At 51.2% G+C, this 16,328-nt stretch overlaps 5 protein-coding genes and 1 non-coding gene across 7 annotated transcripts; 4 read left to right on the forward strand and 2 right to left on the reverse strand.

The window, feature by feature from the left end:
- The first annotated feature begins 2,073 nt into the window (after positions 1–2,073).
- Positions 2,074–3,811, forward strand: Tbcc (Tubulin-binding cofactor C). Its single transcript, XM_003747217.2, has 3 exons — positions 2,074–2,179; positions 2,499–3,461; positions 3,580–3,811. The coding sequence occupies exons 2-3, from the start codon at positions 2,830–2,832 to the stop codon at positions 3,758–3,760; spliced, it is 813 nt and encodes a 270-aa protein (XP_003747265.1). The 5' UTR covers positions 2,074–2,179; positions 2,499–2,829; the 3' UTR covers positions 3,761–3,811.
- A 235-nt stretch (positions 3,812–4,046) lies between these two features.
- Positions 4,047–5,746, reverse strand: LOC100905498 (nuclear pore glycoprotein p62). Its single transcript, XM_018640966.1, has 2 exons — positions 5,516–5,746; positions 4,047–5,194 (listed from the first exon to the last, which is right to left on the reverse strand). Exons 1-2 carry the CDS (start codon positions 5,562–5,564, stop codon positions 4,134–4,136), a joined length of 1,110 nt encoding a protein of 369 aa, XP_018496482.1. The 5' UTR covers positions 5,565–5,746; the 3' UTR covers positions 4,047–4,133.
- Positions 5,505–13,123, forward strand: Mettl2 (methyltransferase-like protein). Its single transcript, XM_029112547.1, has 6 exons — positions 5,505–5,529; positions 11,831–11,900; positions 12,042–12,133; positions 12,235–12,445; positions 12,553–12,813; positions 12,914–13,123. Exons 1-6 carry the CDS (start codon positions 5,505–5,507, stop codon positions 13,104–13,106), a joined length of 852 nt encoding a protein of 283 aa, XP_028968380.1. The 3' UTR covers positions 13,107–13,123.
- On the forward strand, positions 6,232–10,967 carry LOC100905644 (ubiquitin-protein ligase E3C). Its single transcript, XM_018640956.2, has 8 exons — positions 6,232–6,321; positions 6,993–7,118; positions 7,305–7,792; positions 7,898–9,069; positions 9,182–9,405; positions 9,523–9,866; positions 10,011–10,488; positions 10,611–10,967. The coding sequence occupies exons 1-8, from the start codon at positions 6,247–6,249 to the stop codon at positions 10,776–10,778; spliced, it is 3,075 nt and encodes a 1,024-aa protein (XP_018496472.1). The 5' UTR covers positions 6,232–6,246; the 3' UTR covers positions 10,779–10,967.
- LOC100901890 (surfeit locus protein 1) lies at positions 13,117–15,388 on the reverse strand. Of its 2 annotated transcripts, none has more exons than XM_003747195.2 (2): positions 15,251–15,339; positions 13,117–13,471 (listed from the first exon to the last, which is right to left on the reverse strand). In XM_003747195.2, exon 2 carries the CDS (start codon positions 13,469–13,471, stop codon positions 13,145–13,147), a length of 327 nt encoding a protein of 108 aa, XP_003747243.2. In that variant the 5' UTR covers positions 15,251–15,339; the 3' UTR covers positions 13,117–13,144. The 2 variants fall into 2 exon arrangements, with proteins under 2 accessions (XP_003747243.2, XP_018496483.1); XM_018640967.1 differs by lacking the exon at positions 13,117–13,471 and adding an exon at positions 13,556–14,440 and having other exon boundaries at positions 15,251–15,388.
- A 494-nt stretch (positions 15,389–15,882) lies between these two features.
- On the forward strand, positions 15,883–15,954 carry TRNAW-CCA (transfer RNA tryptophan (anticodon CCA)). Its single transcript has one exon. It is a non-coding gene; the product is annotated as a tRNA-Trp (tRNA).
- The last annotated feature ends 374 nt before the right edge of the window (positions 15,955–16,328 follow it).

Raw genomic sequence — 16,328 nt, forward strand, 5'->3', positions numbered from 1 at the left:
GAGGAATGTCGATGGCCAGGGATCGAGTGTACGGATGCGAGGTCGAAAGATACCCGGACGACGACAACATGCCTCCAAGAATTCATTGCGAGACCTCTGTTCAACGTCAAAAACGGCAACTCGATAGCTCGCGATTATTTCTGGATCAGAATGGGCTGTAAATGCTACGTGATCAAGGTGTGATTGGAAGCTCGAGGGCCGCTGGACTAGTGCAGCGTTCTCGTTCTGTCTAAAGAGAGTTTCCAGTCGCGCGATTGTCTTTCTATCGGGATTAACAGCATGACTCGGTATCTCGTCCGATTCTCCCGTTTTAGCTCTTCCCTGTGAGCAAGTTTTCCGCATGAATTCGAGTCAAGCAGCGCAGGTCGGGCGGCAGATAAACATTTCGCCTCTGCCGCGCCAGCAATCCCGAATCGAGTTTCTATGTACATATCCCCCTATATAATAAAAGCGCTATGTCTGTCTGACACCGGACCACTTTTTAGCGCTCTCCACCTCCGAACAGACCCCAAATTTTCCAGATCGATGCGCAATCACTCCAGTGAGGTCGAGATATACTTTTCTAACTGCTTAACCGCATGTTTTCCGTGGAATTCACGTGTTTGTGCAGTAATCCTTATTTTCCACAAAATGCAAAGCCGCTTCTATGATGTCATCAGAACTCAGGTCACCTTCTTAACAGTTCTACGGGCACGAGCCCACAGTCTACATTGAACTAGCTTCGCAATCGGAACCTGTATCAAGGAAGGAGCCTCTACTCCATTCGTTTCAGCGTTCAGCGAGCGTGCCGAGCGGCGTATCCCGGGGGCACCTGCCAAGGGGCTGCGGCTCTGAGAAGAGGTGTCCGGAATGCCGTGAGGTGCCCAAGATCCCGTGAAAAAAAAATTGTCCGCTTCGTTCGGAAGCATCACCCCGCGCTAAGAAAATATGCCACAAGGTTGGCCGGTCCCGTCAGGCTCCGGCTCTCTGCGCTTGGATTTGGAACAATGCCCGGTTATGAAGCGCAGTCAGTCCTTTTCCCACTTCGAGACTTGACAATTATTCTTCACGAGAATAAGCCCCTCCCAACACCCCTTATCCACGATAATTACGTAGTCCAGACTCAAAGAGGAACAACATGTCTACTGCTTGCATACCCTTCCCCTTGGACAACGAAAAGCAACACTCAATTTTCTTAGGGCTGTGGGGGCGCGAAGCGCCCTCACGGCTAGTCGTCGATAAGCTCGATTCGCCTCAAGTCAGGAGTCAGGAGAACTACTTGGTTATCTGGGAAACCTTCGTTGTTCTCCCCAGCGAATCATAATCATGATCGAAGCCCGACTCGATCTCGATTTTGGCAGTTTTCATCGAATAATCAGAAGCTCTTAGGTTCTCGCTCTTATAAGTCTGCTGCCTTCTGTCGGGCTCTCACTCGCCGACCTTCGCCTTATAGAATTCCCTTCGAAAGACTGACGGAGGTTTTAATTATGCCATAATTCGCGCTTATTTTTACGCTTTCGTGTCGAATCCAGGGGTATGTAGAAAATCAACTGTAGAAATCGAATGATAGATCTGCCTCGCGAACGATTGCACCCGGAGACTTTGCCGTAAATTTACAACCCAGTGATGCAGTTCGGATAATCCGAAACTCCGCAGTTTCTGAATTATAAGGCTCCAAAAGCGGACAAGATTCCGATGCTTGAAGGACGAAGTATATCGAGTTGGTCAGCAAAGCCTGCGACAAAGACGTTTTCACGTCAAAACATCCCTAAGCATAAGCATATCAGATTGTCTGGGCTTGAGCGATGGGCATCGAATCGAGGATCGAGGACCTCCCGACATGAAGGAGTCAGAGATTTTTCTTGGATTCTTCATTCTGATGCTCGGTGACCAATCGGTCTATCCTGTCGTTCCACTGCAGATCCCCGGCTGCATAATCGTGCGGATGAAGATTAACCCAGACTTTTTCTCGCAGCCCGTCGGCATTCAAATTTTCGCGCCTCATCCTGCATATCTAAAGCAGCGGGGAGGCTAGGTCTGTTTCTTTCTCTGGAATTTGTCTGCTAGCTGCCACCACCGATTAGAAATCCTACCACTTGGCCGCACACAATCATCCTTGTGCAGACCGAATCCTTATTTCGCTCAGCGTTTCGCTGGTTCCTGGTTCCTGGAGACGAATAAATTCTCTCAGATCACTCCGGTGCGTGATTCTTAAGCTCAAGAACCATTATGAAAAAATGAGCAGGGAGGAGTTCTCGGAACTAGTCCGGTTTCACGAATCTTAATCAATCTTTCCGACTTCCGACTTCTGCATGCCTCGATTCTGGAGTCATGCTGCGGGAATACCGTCGATGTCAAGCTCTCGGATTGATTTTGTGCCTCACAGAATACAATCCCTCAAATCACAGGCCTCGGGTTACGATCGTTCCATGTCTTCCCGGTCAGAACTCACGAAAGAAAGTCAGAGGACATTCACGGACCCGCCGCTCGATCCTGACCCATAAATCTTGTCTTTCCAGCAAATGTTGAAGAAAGTTCCGAAGAAGGTGCTTTCATCGGGCGCGACGGGAAAAGCCGTGAAATACTTTCTCATCGGTGAAGTGTCGCTCTTCGTCGCTTCATACGCGCTATACTCTGGGTTGAATTCAGACTTGAGATTCCGACATTGGATGTCGAAAAACTGCAGTCCGATTCTGGACGGTTACTACGCTCTCGGTGAGAAACTCGGCGGCCTCAAGACGAGAGAAGAGGACGCAGCCGCTTTCAAAGAACATTTCGGTCGGTATCCATAGACCGAGAAGCCAAGAACGACACTCGTTCGTCTCTGCCGCATCTGCCGAAGAGCGAATCATGGTCTCAGTAGCGGAATCGAGTAGATTTTTCGCCGTGTTTTCGGAGAAGGCTGCACTCTTCGACGAATGCGTGGCTTCCAAAAATGTGCAGGACTGTCGTTTATTGATCCAAGAGTGCCAGTCCCTGGTGAGCGCGCACTCCGCTGGTTTGCCATCGAGGGATCTTCAGGTTTACAAAGAGCGCATAGAGGATTTCAAGCGGATTCTAGACAAGATCAAGGAGCCGAAGAAGAAGTTCGGATTCAGCAGAGCGACGAAAGAAGCGCACGACGCGAAAATACGATCCGACAAAGTTCCGGACCACGAGACTTTGACGGCTTCAATCGAGCCGGCAGCGGAGGCAGCCAAGGCTGCGTTCTTTCTGGAGAATCGCACCGATGTGAATCTCCAACTAAGCGATGTCCACGGCGAGGTAGAGCTCCGAAACCTTAGAGGATGCAAAGTCACTATCAGGGGTAATCCGGCGACACTTTACATAAGCGAGGTTCATGACTGTCTCGTGGTCTGTGATCCGGTGGCGAGCTCCGTCTTGATCGTGGGATTCCGAGGGAGCGAGCTCCGGGTCGCTTGTCAACAACTTCGGATCCACAAAGCCGGAGATGCGATCTTTCGCCTTCACATTTCTTCAAGGTGAGAGTTGCTATCCATTCCAGACCGAGAATGAAATTCAATAACACTAAGCGGGAACAATAACTTGATTGGCACTTGGAATCTTGGGTCAGGAGTCAGGATCGAATGATATTTCCAGGTCTATAATCGAAGATTGTCGGAACGTAAGTTTCGGAAAGCTGCCTGCGGAGTACAACGCTTCGGAGCAAGCGTGGGAAGCTGCTGGACTCTCCAAAACGAAGAACAACTACAGTTTGGTCGACGATTTTAATTGGCTGAACGTCCAGGAACCCTCGCCAAACTGGAAGCTCTTGGACTAAATTCTCGTGGGTCATGCTCACACAGTGTACAGAATAAAATAACTATCTTCGAGCAAACTACTGCATCGATCATTGCCCAGATTAGCCTAATTCTGTCCGGGCCTCCGGATACGAAAATGGATGGCGGAAGTACGAGCGCGTCCTTCGAGCATGACAATTCGCTCAGCAAGCAGACTTCCGAGAAAAATACCGACCTGTAGAGGATTCGAGTCAAAATCGAACATAAATATATATGGGGATCGGACTTTGTAGTATCATCAAATGACCACACTAATGAGACTCTCGAGAATGTATCCGACGAACTTTTTTTAGTAACATTATAAAACTCGAACACAGAGGCAGCATTGCTCGTATCTCTCGCATCCGCTCAGGCTCATATCCGAGCCGTCGCTAGGAGTTTGTTGACATCTTCGGTTTTCTGCTGTAAGGTGTCGATTCCGTTCTGTATGAACTGCAAAACATCCACGTGGGCGTTGAGAATTTTGGTGATCTGACTTAGCGAAGAGGCGTCATTGCCTGATTTGTTATTAGCGTTTATGTGTTCGATGATGTCTTTGATGCGCTCAGCCATTCCTCGGAGCTGAGCGTTGACAGTGGTTGCCGAGTTGTAGGTAGTTTGACGCTCGAAATCCGTGTGGTGCTGAATGGAGGTCGGTTCGAGCGCGAGCGCTTCCTGCTCCAATGGTCCGAGCATTTCCTCGAGTTCCTTCTGCTGAGCCACCACGAAGTCGACCTCTCGATCCATTCGGTCTTGATCACTTCTGACCTTTTTCATGTATTCGTGGAGTTCGGTGATTTTCTCGGCGTTCGCGGAGATCAAGCGGTCCCAGGCATTGATTTGGGTGGCTCGTTTCAAGAAGGACTCTTCTTGGAACTCGAGTTCCTTCTTCCACTCGTTGCACTTCTTCTCCAATTCTTCAAACGTCATCGCGCCCTGCGGTCCTGACGCCACACAAGTGGCTGCACCGGTCCCGGTCGGCGCTGACGCAACGGTCGTGTTTGTCGCTGTCGGAAAGCTAAAACCTCCACCTGCGGGCATCGCTCCCCCTAGACCCGTCGATCCGAAGGCGCTCGTCGTCGACGTCGGCGCCATTCCAGCGGCCGTGGTGGTGGGTTTCGCCGCACCGAACGAAAACGCAGAGGATGCGGTAGAGGCACCGAACGAGAAGTTCCCGGCTGCAGGTGCTGTCGCCGGAGCGGTAGAGGCACCGAACGAGAAGTTTCCTGTTGCAGGCGCAGCTGCAGGGGCGGGGGCCGCTCCGAAACCGGTTCCTGTAGTCGACAGATTGAGAGTCGGTGCCGCGCTTGTCGATGCCCCGAACAGGGACCCGCTTCCGAAAGTTGACGGTGCCGTGGCCGTTCCTGTCCCGAAAGCTGGGGTTGCCGATGGAGCCCCGAACGCCGAGGTGGTCGTCGGCGTCCCAAAGGTGAGACCTGGAATCAGCCGAAATGTTAGATCATCCGCAGGGTTCCCGCGGAGTTTGACTCCGCCGATATTTGGACCAGAAATTTTGGGGCTTATCCAAGAAAAAATTATCGTCGCTCAAAGCCGCACACTCGCGTATCGTGGATATATCCGATTGTGAGCTGTTCGGACTCCTTTAGGCGACCGAGAGGAAAATCAATCATGACTTGGGTTCGGGACAGAGATCTCCACGAGCGAGGGTTCCGTCGGGGAGCCTCCAATCACCAAATCGAATCGGGGGGGGGGGCTTCCGAGGAGCGAACAGGAGTTCAAGAAGACATGGAGCTCACCAGTTCCTCCAGCGGTGGTTGTGGGATTCGTGCCGAAACTGAACGCCATTTCTGTATCGTTGATTTATTCTCGAGCGAAAGTACGAGGAAACGTTTATGGACGAACAGCACAGCTCAGCGGACTCTCAATACAGTACGTCGCAAGTTCAGATCGATGGAACTTCCGCACATCCGACTCATGGGCTGAACATTCGGATATCGCTCTGATGTTCCGGCGCCTTGCTCGTAAACAACGATTTTAGCGCGAACTCTCTCGCCTCGAATATGGTTCGAGATTCCGCGCGGGGCAATTCCTTATCAGCTCGAATCCCAGCTGAACGGTGTCGGGATGAAGCTCGAGCGTTGCACCCGAGCGGTGAGGTGATGACACCCTCTATTCAGTGGCAGAATCCGGAGACAAATTCTCAGCAGGATGTTTTGAATCGTGCTGTCTCGTTGGAAGCATGAGCTCGCAACATGGGACAGCTGCCCGCTAAAGTTGGCGGCCATATTCTCCTCTCCTTCTTTTTTGGGAGACACATTAAAATTGTCGTGGTTTGAGCTCAGCCACTCGAAGTGCTGCGGGAATCCCGCAATTCTTGGAGAACGGCGTTCCTGTTCGTGTGATTTCCTTGAAGACTTGATCTTTTCCGGTTCGATGTTCGCTCTCGTGCTTCCCTAGATTGCTGCGGTCCTAGCGACGCCTGGGCTAGGAGAAAGTTCTCGCTCGGGTCGAGAGATCAGCTGTTAGAATGTTCAGCTTCGAAGGACAGTTCCGCAGAAGGCCAACCCAGGCCCTCGGTGGGGCCAGCCGTCTCAATGAAACCGTAAGACATCCGAATTCATGTGAGAATTGGGGAGAACAGGACTCACTGCCGACCTACACTTCCGGTCAGCAATGATTGAGACGAGGCTGCGTGACAGACGCAGATACATACCGGCGATTTGTTTCCGGTCATACAATAACATACGCTCTAGAGCCACGAGCGAGTTCTGGGGATTTATCCAGGCTCATCATCGTGTCGTGCGCGGAGCCTCGAGTTGGGGTCGACCGGGTCTGCGATCGAAAAATAGACTCTCTTTTGTTCCCTGTTGCGCAGTCTTCTCCAGTGTATCATGAGCTCAGTGTATCAGCCTCGAGCTCCCCTCGAGGGCCGCATTCGAAAATACGCGAACTCGCTCTCGAACAATCTCGCTGTAGCATTCCAGAATGATTTTCCTCGTTTCTGGTTTCGTAACCCATAAAAGAATCATAGTGACCGGGAGCGATACGAAATTAACCGCCCTGGCACTCGAAGCTCCAAACATATTTTTTCGGAAAGTTTCCGAGCTATCCTTCGATCTGGTACATCTGTGACCGCGTTGATGAGAAATCCTTCGTCGGATGCAAAACCCTCGAGCGTGAAGGCGAAATGTCGGTGGGAGTTGGGATCGGATCCTCCGTCCAGCGGATGATGTTTAGTCAGCTTTTTCCCTCATAGTTCATTCCTGTCCACAGAGCCGTGATGAGCTCCTCCGTCAAAAACAAGAGAGGCGCCGTCTCCGGGAATTCGAGAAGAGGAAAGAGCACTGCGTGGTCAAGATACAAGCTGTGATTCGAGGCTTTTTGGCCCGGAGAAGAGTTGTGAGTACAAATGAATTGTCAGCGGGACCTACTCAGCGGTTTCGCTGACCCCACTTCCCGAATAGCGGAGCGGAGTCGACCGTTGTACTTCCGAGTCGACTTCGGATATCAATTCGCTTGTATTCCGATCCTTGATGGAACTGAGTTGCGCCTCTCTCAGAGTGATGAGTGTGCTCTCTTTCGCAGGCCCGTTTATCGCGTGAGGTGTTCGACAAAGCAATCGCCGACGGGGTTCCAATAGCGCAAATTGCTCCCCTCATCACAAAGTTTTTCTTTTTCTATGAGTCTCCGAGAGACGACGATAGACTATCGAAATTGAGTCAAACTCTGCTGATCCGTCACAAGGAAGTCCTCAAAGTAATTTCGAGAGACGATCCCAAGGCGTGGAGTAAAAATCTCTCTGGCGTCCTCATCGCGAACCTGAGGCTACTGCATAAGAACAATTCCTCGCTGGTTCTACCCTTACGTCTCGTGGAGATCTACGCGTGTCCGTCGAGCTTTCCGCTGTGGCTGTACCTGATTAAGCTGCAATATTTCAAAATCATCAAGCACCTGCTGGAAACGCGATGTCCGGAGGTCGACGAGGCTTGCCTCAAACCCCCCACACCCTTGACCGAATCCTTGCTGACACTCCTCCGGAAACCATTGGAGAGCTGCTCAAACGATGAGGAGAAGTAAGTTCCACGAGCGCAGACTTGGTACCGAATTCAACTTTCGAGATTCGCCCCCACCTCGAAATCTCTTCGACCTCGATCTCAAGAAGTTTCTTTGAATTTCAGAGCTATCGTGCTACACGAGCTGCTGCAAGCCTTCTTCGTGGATAACGAACACCGATCGCTGGATTGCCGAGTTTATTACATACTTTTACCGATGCTAGCCAACTGCGATCCTAAACTATTGCCCGCGAATGTCCTGATAGCAACCAATGAGCGAGGCGGCAAGAACTCCATCTGGAAATTGCATGCCATCGCGACCATCATGAGCCGACGGGTCCCATCGATGTCCCAAAAAGATATAATAGACTACTTGAGTCTGTTGAGGAGTCAGATGCTCGACGTGCTCGTCTCGACCTCCGTCCGAGCGTCTGATCCGGTCGAGAGAGAGAACTCCGATTCCGACTCGGACGAAGAAGAGACGGAGATGGACATGGAAGTTGAACGAAATGTCCTCGAAAGAGCCGCTGTGGAGTCCTTGTGGTGTTTGCTCAACGAAGAGGCTTTCATTCAGAAAGTCATAGACTCTGTCGAAGCGCTACAATCAGCGGATGCCCTCGTTTCGGTCAGCTGCTTAAGTTACGTTATGCAAGTTCACATGAAATCCAATTCGCGGAGGTCTCCGCTTCTATATCGGATCGCCTTCCGTCCACCTTTCCTCCGGATGCTGTGGACCGCTGTGGCAGCGTTCACGAACGAAGATGCGGTTCCGCTATTGAAGATGATCTCTCAGGGCGTGAAACCTTCGAAGGAACAGACAACGTCGTTTCTACCTCTATTGATTTTCTTCTGCACTTCGTTCGCTGGTCTCCTCCCGACCGTCTACGAGGCCGAGTTCTATCACGAAGCGACCATGGAAGTCGGTGCCAAATGCAACATGATGCCCTTCAGCTTGACGGAACTGGCCTCGATCGCCATACGTCTCAGAGACCTCGCCCTCGGCCTCGTCGACTTGGCTTTCCCCGGGCATACTCAGCCGAAAGAGGCGACGAACGAAGATGTGAACGTAGAACTTTGGTTGACGCTCTTCCAGAGTGTTGTCCGGCTGCTTCACCAGCTATACGCCCGTGACTGCCGTAGGAAATTCTGTGATAATTGGATCGTGGACCTACTCGTCATCCCGGAGCAAATCAACGACACCTGCTTGAAGACATCGTACATCAAGCGTAAACCTTTCCAAAATTCCACTCAGCGATGCAAGGATAATTCCGCAGATGAGATGTCCCGCGTCCAAGTCCGTGAGTGTCTACACCCGAATAATCGATCCAGCGGATCTCCATATTTGAAGGAGCTTTTCGGGATAGATAGCTTTAGGAATCTACACTCGATTGAGATCGAATTTTCCCGCAGTCGAAACCCGCACGGCGACTATCCTGCAAGAGCTGCCTTTCGTCATTCCTTTCCACACTCGGGTAAGGATCTTCAAGCACTTCCTCGAGATGGAACACACGGTCAACTATCAGAATCGGATGAGGGTCGCGCAGCTCGTTCAGATACGACGGGACTTCCTTTACGAAGACGCATTCCGTAACTTTGGCCACGATTCAGACATCAATATCCGGAAGCACATGAAGGTTAGCGTGAGATATAGCATCGTACCGCGATATCTTCCGGGCGGTAAGAGGCTCCCAAATCCCACCGTTTTGCCCTTAAGAATTCTTCGTGATCATTTTTTTCCCGCCCATCCCCAGGTCCAATTGATCAACTCGGCCGGCATGGAGGAAGCTGGCCTCGATGGTGGAGGCCTCACTCGGGAATTCCTCGGTGAACTCTTGAAAACATCCTTCGACATCAACCGAGGTTTCTTCAAGACAACAGCCGACAACCTATTCTATCCCAATCCTTCCGTTCATCTCATCGTCCCAAAATCCCAGGAGCACTACTACTTCATGGGAAAAATGTTGGGCAAAGCGATATACGAGTTCATGCTTGTCGAACTTCCGCTGGCGGAGTTCTTCCTGTCCAAAATGCTAGCCTGGCACGGGTCTGACCTCGACATCCACCACCTGGCATCGTTGGATCCTGTCTTGTACAAGTGAGTCTTTTCTGAATTTCTGAGATATAGCTCCTCCTCCCCTAATCTAGGGTTCGCTTTCGGACCGATTTCCCGTTCCGATCCCTTATTCCCCGCCTTTCGATATCGCCTCGATGAAAACTTCAACTCGAAATCCCGTTCCAGGAACCTTCTGTTCACAAAGTCCTATCGGGGTAACGTTGAAGATCTGGACCTGAACTTCACAGTCGTGATGAACGATCTGGGAGAGCAGCACACGATCGAATTGAAACCGAACGGCTCACAGATAGCAGTGACAAACGCCAATCGGATCGAGTACGTTCATCTCATGGCCGACTTCAAACTGAACAAACAGATCCGACAGCAAACCGCTGCCTTCAAATCAGGAATGGCGGAAATCGTAGATCCCCACTGGTTGCGATTGTTCGATCCGAAAGAGCTACAGATTCTTATTTCGGGAGCCAAGTCCGCGATGAACTTGGCAGACTGGAGGAAGAACACCGTTTACGCGAACGGATATTCCGACGATCATCCTGTAATTGAAAACTTCTGGCGGGTAGTGCAGAGCTTCGACGAAACTCAACAGGGTCAGCTTCTGAAGTTCGTGACGAGTTGCTCTCGGCCGCCGCTCCTCGGTTTCAAGGTGAGCGGCGAATAGATATCAGTATATCAGTGACTCTCTCCTACCGTCGATGATTCTTAGGCGGAGGAATGTCTCCCAGGATTGTCGAAGCATCTTCGCTCAGCTCTTCTTCCGATTTTCAGGAGCTCCAGCCATTATTCGGCATCAATAGAGTGGAATCAACGGATCGACTACCGACGGCGGCAACATGCGTCAATTTATTGAAGTTGCCGGAAATCGAGGAATTCGATCTAATGAAGAGTAAACTTCTGTACGCAATACAATCAAACTCAGGCTTCGAGCTGAGTTGATTCGGAGGCTACTTTGTATTCGGGTGTGCTGAGAAACGGCGGGAGGCTTCGCGTCGATCTGCGGAATCCAATGCCCCAATGTGGTGGAGAGCTGGCATAGATTTTCCACTCCCCGAGGAAAATATTGCAAGAATGTTGTACATTTCGAGAAGACAGATCGAGAAGATCAGACGACAGAGTCTAAGCTGAACAGAGGACTCCGGTGCCGGGTGCCGCGACCCCTAAACTCCATTTCGCGGCTCATGGAAGTTCGAGGATCTGGGTCGTCGTCCCGAAAACGATAAGACCGACCCCCTTTTCCTATGACCGAGTTAATATTTATCGGAGCGGAGGGAAACTGTGAACAGATTGGTGATAGCGAGCATATGGGTGAATAAAAGCAAAAATTTCGCAATGCGAAAGATTACGACTCGACCGCTCCGTCATTCATTCGAGGCAGGAAACATGATGCACATCGGGGATCTCGATATCCAGGCTGTGAAAATCATGGGTTCAACGATGTCTTGCGTCCGCAAAGGCATTCTTGTGGTCAGCCAACTACTCGGGAGCTTCTGAAGTCGTGTATGTATAGCTTTCAGTGGTATCGAGGAGCCATCTTCTCCTGTGTGCATGAGCTGGGGAGGGGAAAAAATCTCGACCATCCGCCCTCAGATAGCGATCGCGCAGCGTACAGCGCGGGACATTCGGCAAAACGCTCCTCATTCCATCGCACGATTGCATATCCAGCACAACGATTCTTTTCTTCCTGAAACTGCTTGGGAACCCCCAATCTGCTCGCCTTCATACAATATTGAGTTGAGGTTTCTGAAGTTGTTCCTGCTGCCACGCATCACCCATCGCCTAGAGGAGAATAGAAATGACGAGCGACTACTACAGCTTGTATCCGCCCGCGAGGAATATCGGAACCTCACTAGACACCGTCTGGATTGTTCCTGTGTCTGGGATTCGAGGTTCAAAATGCAGATGGGTTCTGCTACAGCTGGACCGCGGGACTGTATAGTGTCAGAGCTCCGTGGTGTCAAATCCCGTGTCTCAATTGTGCGCGATGACAGAGGACAAACGCCCCCAGTTTGGCAACCGCTTGCTCACGGATGCAGATGATGTATTCGAACATAACGCATGGTGAGATCGGATCCTCCGAGAACTGAATAGCAAATGTTAGAGAGATCTTCTCCGGCCTATCGACATGACCGATGAAATCTCAATGAGATTTACGATCCTTTCTCCGTCGATTCTACAATCTTGTATGCTCGACTAACCCAGGGACAACGTCGAGTGGACAGAAGAGCAGCGGGCAGCAGCTCGATGCAAAGTTGCTGAGGCCGCTGAAAACAGAGTCGATGATTCGAGTAGAAGTGAGTCGGATCACCCTGATTACTGATTCTGGTTTGGAGCTCGATCTTTTTGGTTTGTGTCGTCTCTCGAATCTCCCAGTCTGAACTAAACCTACTCGCAGAACATTACGAGGACGAGGCGGCGAATTACTGGGACAAATTCTACGACGTGCACACAAACCGCTTCTTCAAGGATCGTCATTGGCTATTCACGGAGTTCCCTGAGCTTCTTCCCCAAAACCAGCAGACCGACTCGCCGAACGGGACTCACCCTGGAGGAAACGATTTAGAAAAAGCTGCGGAGTCATATCCCGGTCAAGGCGCACGCTATCGGTGAGACAGCTGCACACGAGAGTGACATTTATCGCCGGACATTCGAAGTGGATCAATCCGATTTCTCCCTACCGGAGGTCTAAGAGCAATGTTCTCTGATTTTCAAGTGTCTTCGAGATGGGCTGTGGCGTAGGAAACACTATATTCCCGTTGCTCCTCATCAACAAGAATCCCGATCTCCACGTGTACTGCGCGGACTTTTCTCCGAAAGCGATCGAAGTACTGTCTTCGCACAAAGATCTGGACCGGGCTCGCTGTACTCCGTTCGTTTGTGATGCTACGGCTGAAGACTGGGGGACGCCTTTCCCTGAAGAGTCCTTGGATGTCATATTATTCATATTTGTCTTGAGCACCATATCGCCCGAAAAGTAGGATTCTCGATTCCATCCTTCAAAATGTTAGATGATGTTTCTGATGGCCTTCATCCCTTTCCGGCTCCCACTCAAAGTGCTCTCTCTCCACCCATAGGTTCGAGCATATCGCGCGGAAGAGCTTCAAGTACCTCAAACCGGGCGGGCTCCTGCTCTTCAGAGACTACGGTCGTTTCGATATGGCGCAGCTGAGATTCAAGAAAGGCAAATGCCTCGACGACAACTTCTACGTCAGGGGTGACGGCACCCGATCTTATTTTTTCACCCAAGGTAACTATCGAAAGCTCTGATTCTTAACGAACAAAATAATAATAATTTATTTACATAGTCAAATCCCCGTGGGGTTCGAGATCTTCCATTCCGGCGCTGCGTTTCGTGAGCCTACTGTGCCATTTGTGTCCTCACAAATTTGAACGATATGTTTCCCCGGGATCATCGCGAGACCGAGATAGCGCGCATCTACGGCTTGCTTCATTTCATCTTCGCTCAGATATTCATTGCAGTTACCGATGATGAGGTTGATGTCTCTGTCGACGCAGAGGAACACGCCTATCAGTATCCGGCCGTCACTGATTGTGACTTTCAGAGACTTGTTTAGCCATGTGGAGAGTTTTGCGTGCGCTTCCGAAAGGTTGACGTCTGTGTCGGTCGGCATCTGAAAGCGGAGAACCGGACTTTTCATTTTGGAAGGACTCGACTCGCACGCTCCGATCAGTTTCATTTGTGAAGGAAAACAAAGTTCTCACTCGGAAACTCTTTATTGACATGGTTCAAAGTCCGATGAATATCTCTCTATACCTATGCCCACGATCCGGAAAGTCAGAAGCGGACACCTTTCCCATATTTTTTGTACCACATTAGCAGCGTGGCGGCACTGAGCGAAAACCAAGTCAGAATGTACGAAAGGTGCTCGTTGCGCAGATTGACTCTCGTTTGTCCTCCCAAGGGTCCCCCGGGGATCGAGGATTTCCTCGCTGCATCGATATACACAGGCGCAGTTCCTAACGTTTGTGCCAACATATCGATGTCGCGTACCGCGAAGAAGGCTCCACTCCTTATTTCCTTCGACGCTATCGGTTTCGGTTCGCTCTTCCGAACGACGCCCTCGATCTCTACCACTCCGGGAATCTGGCCTTCCCGTCTGGTGGCTGGGTTTGTTTTCTCTCGTGGAACCCAACCTCGATTGATTAGGATAGAGTAGTCTCTGTCCTCCAATTTCAGGGGTGTGATGACGAAGAAACCAATCCCCCCCTTCTCCACATCTCCTCGAGGACCAATATACACCTCTTCGTCGTGGTCGAAAACCCCTCGGACCCGAACGGTCTGGTACTCCATGTCGTCCAGATCACGGAGATCTGAGGGGAGCTCGACGGGAGGCGCTTTAGTCTTCGCGTCAATAGTGTCGATAAGCGCTGTTTTCCACTCGCGTCGCCTGATTTGCCAGCAACCGAGGCCGAAAGCGATCGCTGGACAAACGAGCAAGGCATATTTAGGACTCGGCCGCTCGACAGGGAATTCCTGAGATCGGTGAGCGCTCCTCGTCGCAGATGGGCGCTTCTCGAATCGAGCGAGCACGCGACCCAGTGTTCGGAACATCTCGCCTTCGGCGTCGCCGCGAGGTGTCCTGCAAGCAAAAACCGAAATTGCAGCAACAAACCGATCGCTTCGACCTCCGAACCCTGGGGGGCACATCCCCTCTTCCGTTCCGCGCTTTCTCGGACTAGAACATCCCGGAAGCGGCTCGATGGCGACTGACTCCACCGCATCCGCATGGATAAAACATGGACTGCTCCTGTTCCAGAGGAGCTGACTCAGCTATTCACCAAGGCGGGCTTCATCGAGGAACAAAATCACCAGGACAAACGCTTGCAAGTCAACCGTGGTAGACGGATAGAGATGTACAGAGTTTGGATCCAGTGTAAATATCGCAAGCCGAGCGTGCAATAAAAAAGGATCTCTGGACTTGGATGCGGCTCACTCGAGCGGGGTCGAACTCTATCGAGAAAATCCCCTGGCTATCTCTCATAAATATCTGACGTAAATATTTGAATCATGAACGACATTCTCCGATCGAATTCTGGTTCCCCTCATGGGCTCATCGCCGACGCCGTTTTCTGACGACTGCCCTGAAGCTCCGATCCGCGAAAGGAACGCGAGTCGCAGGCTCTAATTAAGAGAATTGGTCGCGCTTACTCGAGTGTCGCCGGTAGCGGTGCTTCTGTGAAAGTCGATGAGGTCGAAGGATCACGCTGATGCCGTCAATCCGCATGCGACGCCGATCAGCGACCTCCGCTGCCTCCGAGAGCTCTCCTGACCTCATTGATCTCTACCGAATCGTGTAACTTGACCACAGGAAAACCAGAGACTAATAGACAGGCAACTCCATGAGAGCCAGAGAACAGCGCACGCTGCTTCAAAAATCGAAGAGACCCACCTGCACCCGAGAACGGTTTGTGCTTGGAGTTTTCAGCAGGACCACGAGCCCATAGGCTACTTGTGAGAGTATCAGCTGATCGTTCACAGATCCGTCCGTGGGAATCTCAGGCAAGACCGAACGATTGAGAGATTTTTTCTGCCCAGAGAGCTAAGCAGTGGTTTCGGTTCGATGTTTACTTGGCTCACGACCCTCTCCAGCCGGCGGAGGAGGAGGAGGGAAATAGCGCAGAAGGTCTCCCTCGCAAAAGTTCTCTCATACTGCAGAAACATAACAATAACAAGGACCTTTGCTGCGCTGCGGCCCGCCTCGACGGAAAATGATTCCGGGTGAGATTAAATCAGCTGATGTTTTTCTCCTGTTGTCGAGAGATCGATCCCCTGCTGGAGTGAGAGCAGCCGATTTGCTGCTCCCCTAGCACAGTCTTCGATCTCTCCCGAGCTTGCCTTGGTACTCTTGTTTTCCGTTTTGACATCTCGATTCTAGTGCTCGCTCGATGCTTCCAGTTCAACCAGCATGCTCCCTGCTGACAAAGTGCTCACTTCACGTGATTCCCAAATCTTGCCCGTGTACTGATGGTACTGTACCGACCGCATTCTGTGGACATCTAGAAGTGCGCCTCGAATTGGTAGGACTCGGTGGCGCAACGGTAGCGCGTCTGACTCCAGATCAGAAGGTTGCGTGTTCAAATCACGTCCGGGTCAAATTTTTTATTTTTCCTTGAATGATACCCACCGGAAGCGGACTGACTCACGGTCAGGGGGAGATCGAAATCCTCGAGATTCTCTCAGCTTGAGAGTCCCGAATGGGAATCCTACTGATGGCATCCGCGTAGGAATGTGGTTCCGCGTCGATCGCTTCTCTCGATATTCAAATATGCGAATCAATAATATCCATGCATGATTCGAGTATCCAAGCAGAGTACCTCGAAGGATCGGGACGATCCGAATTCTCCGGGGAAGTCCCGGGCTCTCGCCAGGCTTTCAAGCAGCCTTGATCGTTCTGGACGCGCTTTTTCGCGCCCTCGAAAACTATCATCGCTCCTCCGACCTGATGAAGGCTGTCAGATGTTACGAGG

Source organism: Galendromus occidentalis, unplaced genomic scaffold, assembly GCF_000255335.2.
Source record: "Galendromus occidentalis unplaced genomic scaffold, Mocc_1.1 scf7180000077514, whole genome shotgun sequence".
Classification (NCBI taxonomy): domain Eukaryota; kingdom Metazoa; phylum Arthropoda; class Arachnida; order Mesostigmata; family Phytoseiidae; genus Galendromus; species Galendromus occidentalis.